At 45.7% G+C, this 13,376-nt stretch overlaps 1 protein-coding gene across 1 annotated transcript; it reads right to left on the bottom strand.

Annotated features, from left to right (window-relative positions):
- Positions 1 to 8,169: 8,169 nt before the first annotated feature.
- Positions 8,170 to 12,710, bottom strand: SF3B4 (splicing factor 3b subunit 4). Its single transcript, XM_060139080.1, has 6 exons — positions 12,636 to 12,710; positions 12,032 to 12,160; positions 11,237 to 11,779; positions 10,467 to 10,673; positions 8,777 to 8,950; positions 8,170 to 8,573 (listed from the first exon to the last, which is right to left on the bottom strand). Exons 1-6 carry the CDS (start codon positions 12,667 to 12,669, stop codon positions 8,386 to 8,388), a joined length of 1,275 nt encoding a protein of 424 aa, XP_059995063.1. The 5' UTR covers positions 12,670 to 12,710; the 3' UTR covers positions 8,170 to 8,385.
- Between the last annotated feature and the right edge of the window lie 666 nt (positions 12,711 to 13,376).

Genomic DNA, 13,376 nt, shown 5'->3' with positions numbered 1-13,376 from the left:
TCCGGCCCCGCCTCCGCCCTCCCCCTCCACCCCCCAGTGCCACTGAGCATCGGGAGAGACCATTGTTGGGGGGGGGGCGGTGGAAGAAGAAAAGAGGATGGGGAGGGACTCGGGGCTCCGCGGAGAAGTGTTGACGGGGCTAGCGGGGCTGTCACAGGGACAGCTGGAGATGACACACAGCCCCTTCTAGTTAAAGACTAAAGGATCTAAGGAAAGTAAAACTGGTATCAGGGAGGCAAGTGGGAAGACAAAAAAGGAGATGGTGAACGAGGAAGCCCCTTCTTCAGCGGCCCAATCCCAGAATGGCAGGACCGACGAATTTCAGGGGCTCTCTCTTCCTTCAGATCGCCTCCCTTCCCCTTCCTCACGGTTCCTAGCCAAACTCCTTTGCACAACCCTCTCCTAAATCTGGAGTGCTCACACTTAAACTTTACCTGGCTGTTTTAGAGGAAGCAGGAATAACAAGGTGTGGTTTCTATCCCGAACTGCCAGAGGCAGAAACTCCTGGATCCCTGCCATCTCCTTCCAGAAACAGTCCAGATTATTTCCAAAGCAGACCTCCCTGTCCTCCATTCTGCTGGCGACAGCAGAGTTTGGAGAAGCTGAAGCGGTTTAACAGGCCTGACCAAGTGGGCATCTCCCTTTCCATTTATTTGCTCCAATGACTCAAAAAAGAACTCCCTCAGTACTCTTCCCCACTTTCTTACTACACACACACACACACACACACACACACACACACACACACACACACACACACACACACACACACACACACACACACACACTCTTACACTTCACACTTCTGCTTCCAGGGCAAGAAGGAGTGAATTGGTTTCAATTCTTTCCTTTATCTTTCCTTTGCCCCTGTACCAGTAACCTGGGCTTAGAGATCCAAGTCATACCACTTGGTGAAATCTTTGCTCCAGAGTGCAGGAGCAGGGTGCTTTGGGGATGTTCATACTGAATGTGTCTACCTATTCTAGGTAAGGTCTTGGGTTATCTACACAGAACACTGACCAGGGGCTCTGACTTGGGTTCTCACTTCCAATAAGCTATGGGCTCTTGGTCCAGTTCTCTGCCTCTCTGAACCTCAGTTTTCTCATCCAATGAGGGTCTTGGACTAGATGCTGTATCGGATCCCTTTTATATTTAATAGTATGTGATTCTGTTCTCCTAAACATGGAGGTTTCAAAATGCTGGGATATGTTACATGGAGAGGGCTGGCAGGCTGTGTCCCAAGCAACCTGACAGATGGCATTTGTGGTGTTGAATTTACCACTGACAAGGATGTGGGCCTTTGGAGTTTCGCATACTCCAAAGCTACATCTTGGAAATACTGTTTTTTGCCAACAAACTTTATAATTTACTAAAATATAAAACCATAATACATAAGCATAATTTACAGTGAGAAATTTAACTGTCACTCAGACTGAAGGAAAACTCATGTCTGCATGTCCAGCACATTTTCTCCCTTAAACCAAATCAGAATAATAATGTCAACATATAAATGCACAATGACATAACTGAACAGGAGTAGTTGTATCTTTAATGGCATCTGGCCATCCCCAGCAAGGAGTCGTGCCAATGGGTTCAGAAAACTCTTCTTTGGCTACGGTTCTCCACCCCTATCTCTTAAGCTATGGGCAGCCTTGCCAATGCTCCTGGACTACTCTAACTCTGCTAGTTAAGGCACTCTTTCCAGGATGGCTCTTGGAAAGGCTGTGCCCACGTGGGCCTCATGGACTCTCCCTTTACTGGCTAGCATTCACTGCTGACCTCTCTTCAGGTTGACATATTCCTTATTGAAATACATTAATATTTTCAATTACGTTATAGCCAAGTCCTGCTGGCAGGGAGCCATCTCTTCTCTTTAAGGTTACTTTGCATACTCTCTACTTACCCATTACTAAAATAGAAATCTTGTACTCTTAGAGAGAAAGGTTGTATATACTTTTCAAGTTCTGAGGAAAGACCATCATTTTTCCCTAGAACCAAGGACCCATGCACCTCACCAGCTACTCCTTCACAGGCCCCTTTTCTGGGTCCATTAACATTAGAGTTCCTTAGGGGCTCAGTCCCGGGCCCGTCTCTGCGTCCACCTACTCTCTCTTCTCCTTGATCACTTCAGGTAGACCCAGGACCTTAATGCTGCCTATATGCTATTAATTCCCACATTTCTATCTCCAGTCCAGACCTTTCCACCAAACTCAGAATCACCATCTGTCAATTCAACATCATCACATGGGTATCTAAAAACCACCTCAAACCTAACAGACCATAAACAAACTTCTGAACGAGTTCCTCATCTTTTTACCAAGGTGTTCAGGCCAAAAACCTTACAGTCATCCTTGTTTCCTTTCTTTCTCTTATCCCTACATCAGCAAGTCTGGTTGGCCCTACCTTCAAAATCTATTCTGTATCTACCACTTCTCCACCACTGCCTTAGTCTAAGCCACCATCATCTCCTTCCTTAGCTACTGCAACAGCCTCCTAACTGGTTTCCCTACTTCCAATCTTGCTTACTTAAAACCCATTATTCTCAGCAGTCAGGGTGATCCTTTAAAAATAAATCAAATCTGATCCAACAAATATGCTCCCAAGAGAAATGAGTGCGTATGTCCCATAAAAAGACAAGTATTTTTATAGCAGCTTTATCCATAATAGTCAAAAACTTCAAATGTCTATCAGCCAAAGAATGGTTAAACCTGGATAAACAAACTGTGGTATATTCATATAGGAAATACTATGTAACAAACTTAAAAGACAGAACTATTATATACAACTGCATGAAAAGATCTCACAAAATACTGAACAAAAGAAGCCAGGGCTTCCCTGGTGGCGCAGTGGTTGAGAGTCTGCCTGCCGATGCAGGGGACGCGGGTTCATGCCCCAGTCCGGGAGGATCCCTCGTGCCGCAGAGCAGCTGGGCCTGTGAGCCATAGCCGCTGAGCCTGCGCATCCGGAGCCTGTGCTCTGCAGCGGGAGAGGCCACAACAGTGAGAGGCCCGTGTACCACAAAAAAAAAAAAAAAAAAAAAAAAACCAGACCAAGAGTACACACTTTATGATTTCATTTATGTAAAGTTCAAGAAAAAGCAAATTAATCTACTGTGAGAGAAAATAGTGGTTACATGGTGGGAATGTGCTACATTTAAACCTAAATGGTGGCTAAAAGGGTGCATACAGATGTAAAAATACACTTAAGATCTGTGTGTCTTTCTGAATGTATTTTATACTGCAAATTTTTAAAAAAAGCTTTAATGAGATTTTTCATTCTCCTTTCCTCAGATCCTCCAATGCTTCCCATTATACTAAAAATTAAATCCAAACTCCTAACCAAGATCTAAAAAGCTGTGCATGTTCTGGCCCCTACCTGCTCCCTCCAACCCTCTTTCCTAGGTCTCTCCCAGGCTTCAACTCTGCTTTACCTTCACTGGTCTCCCTGCTGTGCCTCCAACATGCCCACATCTGAGGACCTGGGCACTGGGAGTTCTGCTGCCACTGCTGGGAACTAGTCTAGACTTGCTCTTACCTCCCCCCACCAGACAGCTCTCCTCCACAAATGGCTTAAATTGGGTGTGGGAAATAAGATTATGGAGCAGAAGGTGATCAATGAGTGTACAGTAATCATGGTTAACATTGTTAGAGCATTTACCTGACTTGGGCACTTTTCTGACCAGCTACATTGATTAACTCACCCCACCTCCTCATTAACCTATGAGATGATCACCATTTACAGATGAAATTGAGGCACTGATTAGTTAAGTAGTAACTTGATATAATCACACAACTCAAAAGTGGCAAAACTAGGATTTGAACCAAGGCAATATAGATGCAGAGCTCTTATTCATTTTAAATGCATCCATTTTAAGTGTATAGTTCCATGTGTTTTAACAAATGTATACACCCATGTAAGCAACCTTTTGATCAAGATAAAGAACATTGCCCCTAAAAGTTCCCTTGTGCCCTTCTGCGGTCAATCTCCCCATCCTTGGCAACCACTAATCTCCTTTCTGTCACCGTAGATTAGATTTGTCTATTCTAGAGTTTTATATAAGTAGATTCATACAGTATATAGGTCTCTGGCTTCATAGCTCTGGGTTTCAGAGCTTTCCAGGGTTTTTAACCACTGCCTTATACTACTTCGTGGTATAGCTTCTTTCACCACTTACCTATCAAACTGGCTACTCCTCAGGACTTCCCTGGCAGTCCAGTGGTTAAGACTCTGTGCTTCCACTGCAGGGAGCACGGGTTCGATCCCTGGTCAGGGAACTAAAGATCCCACATGCTGTGTGGCATGCCAAAAAAAGTTTTTTTAAATGGCTACTCCTCAACATCAGCCACCCATCTATATCCTATCACTGCTTTTACGCACGCCACTCCAAGCACACGAGATTGTCAGAATGGGGAGTGTAAAGAGGGACAAAACAAGGTCAGTGACAGCCCCTCTAAGATACCATAAAGTTCCAGTGAGAGAGGCTAACAAGTGAAGCACCAAAATTCCTATCCTTGAAGAGCTTATAATCCAGTTAAAGAGAGGGGATAGCTTATATATAAAGCCAATAAGTCGCAAAGCAAAAAATTCATTCATTCAACAAGGACTTATTCAGTAAATATAAAATAGTATAATGTGACTAAGCAATTGGCTCTGGAGTTCAGACAGATCTTACTTCATCTACCACTTCTTAGCATGTGACCTTGGTCAAGTAAATTAGTATCAGTTTCCTGATCTTAAAATTGGCATAACAGCAAAATCTACCTAAGGGGTTGTTTTGAGGATTAATTGAGATAATGCATACAAAACACTTAGTACAGTACCTGGCACATAGTAAAAGTTCAATAAATATTAGCCATTATTTTTACAATTATTGTATATGTTAGGCACCTTTCAACACTCTCGGGAGATACAGATTAACAGAATGAGATTCATTAAAGGTTCTTAAGGGATTCAGTTTAGTGCAGGGATACTTAGACCGGGATCCATGAAACTTCTGGAATTTTTGCTTCAGGATATTGGATATATATGCATGTATGTATTTTTTCTTGGGTAGGGTCCACAGCTTTTGTCATATTCTCAAAGGACTGTCCCATGACCTACAAAACACTGAGAACCCATCGTCTGGAGCATGCATTCTCAATGGAGGTGGTATCGCCCCCCCCCCCCACACACAAGAAGTCAAAAATTGGTTCAGGGATGGGAATCTTAGATATTACAATGTTTATGTCCTTCCACAGGGCCATAGTACATATGCAGAGACACAGAATATTGGTGATATTAAAATTTCATGCATAGGGGGAGGGCAATTAGGAAAAAATGTCAGAGGATGGGCAAACACTAAAAAACAAACAGATGTGCAAACTGAAGTACCTAAGTGTACAAGCAATACTAGCTCTGTTCAGAGAATTGCTGAGTACTAGAGTCTGAAAGAACCAGAGGGTGGAGAGATAAAGGAGAGTTTAGGGGAGTCAAACTCAGTGAGTAGTGGAGGCACTCAAGAATCACTGAACGAAGAAAAGCTCAGAGATTCTGAGAATGAATGCCTGAGAAAAAAAGTGGCTCCAAAGAGAGAAGTAGGGAATTCAGCAAAGGCACTAATTTATTCTATGGTGTGAATTCATCAACACGATATCAGATAACAGCAGAAAATACCGCATAGGGGGAGTTCCCTGGTGTCCTAGTGGTTAGGATTCTGGGCTTCCACTGCCGTGGCCCAGGTTCAATCCCTGGTCGGGGAAGTGAGATCTCAGAAGAGTCCATTCATTTGATAGGTAACCTGAAGACAGAAAGGACACAGAGACTGAAAAAAGCCTCCCACCACCTGGGGCTGCTTCAGTGCTGTGCCGGGTTCCAAGTGCTCCTGGGACCTCAGCTTATGACCACATACAGCAGAACTCTGAAATTACAAGGTCAGTTTGTCCCATTACGACACAGAAGACTGGCATCCAGTCATGATGTGAAATATCACATCTAATCTTCCAAGTTTTTTTTTTGGCTGCACCATGCAGCATGCGGGATCTTAGTTCCCCAACCAGGGATCGAACCCATGCCCCCTACAGTGGAAGCGGAGAGTCTTAACCACTGGACCACCAGAGAAGTCCTTCCCCCAAGCTTTTGACATATGGAATCAGACATCCACTAGACGACCCAACCTGCATAACTCACAACACACCTCAAAGTTGGCATATCCAAAACTGAACCTATCGTTTTTATCCTGTCCCCCTAAATTCTTCCTGCTGCATACTCTCATCCTTGATGCCACCCTCCCCTTCATTCACTGTATCCAATCTAATACCAAGTCCTAATTTGCCTCTTAAATATCTCCCCACTGCATCTCTCCCTTTTCTTCCCTACTTGTCACAGCCCTCATTTAGCCCTCATCTCTCACCTGAATTGTTGCCAGATGCATAACTTGTTACCTTGCCCCCAGTCTTCATCTCCCCCGTATCTACTTTCTACAGTGCAACCATGGTTCTAAAACACCAATCTGTCATCCCCTTGCTTAAATCCCTACTGTGGCTTCCCATCATGGATAGCAACTTCCCAACCAGTGTGCCTTGACAATGATGCTCAGTTATTAATTCCCTCAGCACTTTGGACTGCTAGGCAGGGCCTGGGATAGCTAGAATTCTTAAGCCAATAGCCTCGAGCCTGAAGAACCCTCCTCTCTTTACCTCAATGTGTTGCTTGAAATGGTTCTGTGCCCTGATGTGAAAAAGGGCTGAGAAGCACTGATCTTTGGGAGCTCCCTAACTGGCTCTGACCTCATCCCACCTCCAGCACAGAACAGTGTTATTAGCTTTAGCGAATTATATACCATGTTACTCGTCAATCTCTGCTTCTGCTCAGAAACATCCCATCCACCTGGAATGAGCTTCCCTTCATCTTTGTCTGAGAAGCGTCTAACCTTCCTTTAAGATTATATTCAAGTATCACTTTTTTTCCAGGAAGTTTTCATGCCAGGACTTTCATGCCAGGTTAGATACCCTTCCTTACGCTCCCCAAAATATTTTGTTTCCTATGTGTCAGTCTACCCCCTCGGTAATGATCAGACAGCAGAACCACCTTGCTCATCTTTGCATCTTCAGCGGCCACCAGCACGGAGCCCTTGTATGTACCATGTTACATGAATGACAATGATGCAAGAGAATGAGAGAGCTAGGCTCACCTTTTCTTTCCTAGAGTTTAGTTCGTGGTTACATAAGAGCTTCAGAGAAGGGGGTGATATAACAGGATTAAATGTGGCAAAGAACAGAATAGGCCATTGGATTTGGTCTAGTTACTGCTCTAGTTACTGAAAGTCTGAGCACAGATTTAAATATGATGGAAATCAGGTCTGGAAGGACTGAGAATGAGGAAAAAATAGGAATAAGATACAAATCCCTTACCCAAGATACCTGGTGGTATGAAGAATGAAAGAAAATGACGGCTTACTGAGTTCCTACTGTCCCATTTCAATTGTTTTGCAATCATTTAAGACATTTATATGGTTCCAAAGAAAACCACATTAACATAGTACACTCAGAGAAATCCAGTTTCCTCCATATCCCTTCCCTTCCCCCAGTGGTAACAACTTCCATTAGTTTTTGGTTTATCCTTCCATTTTTAAAATATAGACAAATGTATATATTACGTGTCAACCCTTAGATAAGGAAACACACTATACATTGTGTTCTGCGTGTTAGTTTCCTCACTTAACATATCCTGGAGCTCTCTCCAAACAGTATGTAGAGTCTCCCTCATTCCTTTTTTACTGCTGCTCAGTACTCTACTGTATAGATTTACCAGTTTATTCCACCATTCCCTTACTGATGGATACGTGAGTTGTTTCCAATCTACTGGTATTACAAATAGTGCTGCAATGAATAGCTTTGTGTATGTTACTTTATATTTTTGCCATCATATCTCCAAGAACTTTACTTCTGTTCTCACTTAATACTCACAATAACCGATGCCATGGATACTGGGTCTCCATCTTATGTATAAGCTTGATGTAAGGAAACAGCTGCTGTAGTACACAGCAGTCCAGCAACTGCAACAGCACATTACAGAGTAAGCCCTTAAAACATGGAATAAACACCCTCACTCCTACCTTACCATTCTTCTCCCAATATACATCTCTTCTTAGAGAAAAAGAAGTTATTTTGCCAAGTTAAACACCACAAAGAATAAACAAGGAGTTTAGTTTTATTTTCTCTGTGCATTTGCAAAACACTTAGGACTGACACAGAAAAAAATAAAACCTCCTGTGAAAAAAATTACACTTACAAAAGGAGGCCTGAGAGGGATTAGCGCCTTAGTCCCTGGGAGCTACAGCAACTCTGATTGGTCCAAGGAAGTGAACAGATATTGGGAGGCTATAACAAGAGGAAAGGCAACGAGAAATCACTGAGGGAGAGGGCCTCGAAGTGGGCCTCGAGGGGGAACTGGAGGCCGGGGAGTGGGTCTGGGTGGAGGGAGGGGCCCCCGCTGGTAGCCATAGGGTGGAGGTCGTGGAGGGCCAGTGTATCCATGAGGGGGCATCAGTGGAGGAGGTCCACGCATGCCATGCGGAGGCATAGGACCTGGGTGACCTGCAGGAAGAAAAGGAAAACTTAGTAAAAACAAGAAACAGGAGACAGTTCACACTGGGACAATGCAGAGAGAGGACAGACAGGGAGACAGTGAAAAGAAATCTAAGAAAGAAAAGTAAGGAAGTGCAGTGGATAAGAGGTGTGACAAAAGAAGCTGCAAGAATGCCACGTGAGGATGAGGGAGGTGGCTACAGCCTACTCACCCATGGGAGAGCCGAACGGAGGCCCTCGGGGGGGCATGCCCATTGGAGGAGGTCCAGGATGAGGCATTCCAGGTGGTGGTCGGGGTGGTGGCTGCCCCCCAGAGCCAGGGGGCCCAGCATGGGGGTGTCCTAAGCCATGAGGGCCATGGTGGGCCAGCTGCATCTGAGACATCCCTATGAGAACAAAACAGACACAAAGAGAAAGGAGACAAAAGGAAGTTAGAGAAGAGGGCAAAGAAAACGAGACAGGAAGAGAAGAAAATGGAGAAGCAAGTGACATCAGGAAGAAGAGCATGGAAAATAAGGCTGGTAAAAAGTGCCCTTACCCTTGACTCCATTCCAAGAGAACAAACCAACCAACTACCCAATCTACTCCCTGCCCCCTGCAGCTCACTTGCTCCTTCCATGATTTAGGCACTGTAATAGTGCTGCAACAGTACATAACAAATGGCGTGATTATTCTACGGAGTAGGATTTGGGAAGGTAACAGAGATGCTGTCTGAGCGAAGATCTAATTCTAAAGGATTAAAAGGAATTTTTCAGGTGGACAGCAGAATGGGAACAGAATATTCCAGGCAGAAAAGATTAGCATGTGCAAAGCACGTGTATGATCAACAGCATAGTATGTGAAAGGAAATCCAGTAACTCAGTCATCAGGAGCAGCGTGCAGTCATAGGAGTAAGGGGAAGGAGCCAGATGGTGAAAAGCCTAGAATGCTACGGCAGTGAGTTTGGGTTTCACTCTGTAGATAAAAGGGAGCAACAGAAGAATTTTGAGCAAGGGTGTGTGAACATCTGTATTTTAGAAAAATTACTCTGTGGAAGTCGATGAAAGGTAGACATAATTAGAGTCAAAGTGTCAGGATATTACTACAATAAATTAGGTGTGAAATAATGAGGATATGACAGCCTGAACTAGGGCACTGGCCTAGTGGAGGTCGATGCCAGATATAAATAAGACTTGGTATTAAGAGTGGGGTGACAGGGAATAGTCAAACATAACTCCTAGATTTCTGAATCAAGCACCTGAAAACGAAGAAAACTAGAGAAAGAATAGGTTTGAAGGGGAATGGCAGAAGAATGGAGCTGTCCATTAAACACCAAGATTAAGGGTATGGAATGTTAATAACCATGGAACAGAGATACAGATCTAGGAGGCATCAGTGTACAAATAATGGAACTATGCAGAAAAGAGAGCCAAACACAAAAACCTAGGTACAAGCAGAGAAAAAGGAGCCCATTAAGGTGGATGAGATTAAGGATTCAGAGAGATAGATGGAGAATCCAGAAAAATCAAAAGAGACAAGATTTTCAAACAGGAGGACATGGCCAGTTTCAAGTATAGCAAAGGTCAAACCAGATAAGGAGCAGAAGTGTCCCCTAGACCTGGCAATTAGGTCACTGCTTTTGGGTGGAATTCAGAGGAGAGAATGGAAGTAAAAGTTAAGGAAACAAAAAATAGCAAGTATAGTTATACTCTTTGGTAAAACTGAAATAAGAAATGAAGACAGGGTGGTAGTTGTTAAAGTAAACAGAGTAAAGTATCTTGTATTTACTTTTACAAAAGAATGTCTGAAAGAAAGGAGAACTCTGGGACTATTTATTATTCCTGAAGGACAAAGAGCAGCAGCATAAGTGGTGATAGAGCTCCTCTACCAACATTCCTCTCCTTCCCAGCAAAGAACACCCACCTGGATGGGGCATCCCACCCGGTGGGAATGGGTGAGGATGTGAGTGTCCATGTCCAGGATGTCCAGCCCCTGGGGTTCCTGCTGATGGGGGGCCATGTCCTCCAGCTCCAGGAGGCATAGGTGGTGGGGGCATGGCTGGGGGTATCCCAGGTGGAAGGGCTCCAGGAGGCGGTACTGGTGGTGGGAAGGAGCCAGGAGGAGGCATGCCTATAGAGAAAATGTAAAAAGAGTTAATGACAGTGAGAAGAGAGTGCCTTTAGAGAGCCTGTTCCAATCTGGCCGCTCCAGGAAGGATGAGCTCTTTCCTCCTCCTCCCAGCTCTCTAAAGTCAGAAGCAATGCTAGATGACTCAAACAACACCTTCTGGAGAAACTCAACAACTTGCTTCCCTCCACAATCATCCCTCCACAATCACCCCTCAATCCCTTTCTTATCACTTACTGACTCAATGTTCTTCCCTTTCCAGGTTCTTTTTCCTTCTCCTTACCTGCCAGCCCCCCAACCCAAGACAAACATGTTTTTTTTGTTTGTTTTTGTTTTTTGTGGTACACAGGCCTCTCACTGTTGTGGCCTCTCCCGTTGCAGAGCACAGGCCACAGACTACGGACACACAGGCTCAGCGGCCATGGCTCACGGGCCTAGCTGCTCCGCGGTATGTGGGATCTTCCCGGACCAGGGCACCAACCCGTGTCCCCTGCATCGGCAGGCGGACTCTCAACCACTGCACCACCAGGGAAGCCCCCAAACATATTTTTTATCAAAAGCTTTACCTGGTGGAGGAAGCCCAGACCCCAGCGATGATACCACAGGATTCGGAGCAGAGGGTGGAGGGGGTGCATCTGCAAACAGCTGATGAGGGCGGTCAGCCTGGGAGAGTGGGTTCTGTGCTGCCAGAAGTCGTTCAGCGGCTGAGCCATGGCGTTCACCTTTGGAGTCCTTCTTGAAAGCATAGGACACGGTGATTGGGCGGTTACAGAGGTACTGCCCATTCATGGCCTCAATCGCTGCATCCGAAGCATCAAATGAAGCAAAATTAATAAAGGCATAACCTTTGGAGTTGCCTGTGTCAGGGTCCCGCATAATCTTGGGGGTTTGTAAGATGACCCCAAAGGCGCTAAAAGTATCATAAAGCAACTTCTCATCGATCTCTGGGTCCAGGTTCCCAATGAAAATGTTGGCCCCCACATCCAGGTTTTTGTTGTGAGCTGATGCCTTGTTCACCCGTATTGGTTTCCCATAGAGTTTGATCATGTTCATGATCTTAATGGCATAGTCAGCATCTTCCTCACTCAAGAATTCCACAAAGCCATAGCCTGGGGGAGTGGAAAGAAGAGGTTAACAAGTGATTCCAAATGAGGTATAACTCATTTGCCTTTTGAAGCACAAAGAACAAGAAATAATAATCTCACTTCAACTAGAATGGTTCCAGAAACATACTGTGAGTTAGGCTTAAGAGAAAAAAATCCTTAGTTTGCTCATTCCAAGACAGTTATGAATACTGCTGGGGGCCTCCTGGAGCAGCCTGTCCCCTCAAAACATAACTGCAATTCTTGCCATGTACTCACCTTGGTGCTGACCAGTGACTCTATCCTTTGGCATGTGGGTGTTGACTACTGGCCCTGCCTGGAGAAATAGCTCCCACAGCAGTGGTTCGCTAACCTTCTCATCGAGGCCCCCCACATACACAGTGGCATCTGGAGGACAGGATTAGGAGGTTAGGGCAGAGACGAGAGGAGATAGGGAGGTAACGGGAACATGAAGATGGAACCCAGGCGGGGGATTTGGGGGTTGAGACAGGGTATAGGAGCAAAGAGGGAAAGAGAGAGAGAAAAAAAAAGACGTTAGCTTAAGCCCTTACACCTCCTCCTTTCCAGAAAACAGATAAACTTCTTAAGTCTAACTTAGAGTTCTAAAGCAAATTCACTTCGTAACTTTTCTTTTTCTTTTTCTTTTTTTTTTTTTTGAGTGGGAAGGCAGCAGGGGATTGGACATAGCATCACACCTACAGGCCTCAGCCTACACCCGTCCATCCCGTCCCCAGCAGGCATCGGGGCAGGTCTGGCACCCTTCGGAACGGCCCAATCTCCCGCCCCGGATGAAACACTGCTGGCCCTAATCGGGGCCCCCCAAACTCCCTGAGTTCATTCCGGGCTTGTCCCCTCCAGTCACCCTGGTTCCGCTCGGAGATCGGCCCGGCCGCCATGGCGAAAGAACTCCCGCCGTCTCCAGACAACGATCCCGCCCCCTGACCTCAGTCACAACTTCCACTTCCGGGGCGAAAGCCGACGTGAGGCGGTGGGCGGGCCCTAGGCAGGGGAGGAGCCGGAAGCGTCCGCGGCCATCTTAGGAGCCGCTGATACTTGAAGCGGCGGAGGTGACGGTGTTTGAGGTGCGTCTGGGAGTTGTTAGGGCGGGGCAGAAGAACGGAAACGCCGAGACCCTCATAAGGCAGTGCTAGACGTTAAAGGGTGACACTGCTCCCGAAAATGTCAATTCAAAAGCTGAGAGAACAAAACTTCACTTTTCATGTATTTTGTAGCCTTCTTTCGTTTCCCAGAGAAGGGTGTGCTGAGGAACCCCCCCCAACGCAAGGCGTGGAGGCAGCTGTCCGCCCCGACCCGCAGCCTTTGGACAGATACGGCCTCACAGCCCCGGCCTGGGCTTGAGGTATTTCGTTTTTCCTCAGCGAGGGGATTGCGGAAGGTCTGAGCTCGCCTAGGCGTTATTGCATAGAGAGTGAGGGGAACATGAGGCTCAGAGGTGGAGTGATAGCAAAGCTGAAGGGTGGTTGACACAGAAGCCCAGAGTCCTCTGTCTCAACGTCCAGAGCGCACCCTGACGCCCAGCAACGTCTGGGTGTCTTTTGACCCATCTGCACGGAAGAGAGAACCCAAATTGCCTGTGAATTCT

The sequence above is a fragment of the Lagenorhynchus albirostris genome, chromosome 2 (assembly GCF_949774975.1).
Source record: "Lagenorhynchus albirostris chromosome 2, mLagAlb1.1, whole genome shotgun sequence".
Classification (NCBI taxonomy): domain Eukaryota; kingdom Metazoa; phylum Chordata; class Mammalia; order Artiodactyla; family Delphinidae; genus Lagenorhynchus; species Lagenorhynchus albirostris.
This window is presented reverse-complemented; position numbering and strand designations above follow the sequence as displayed.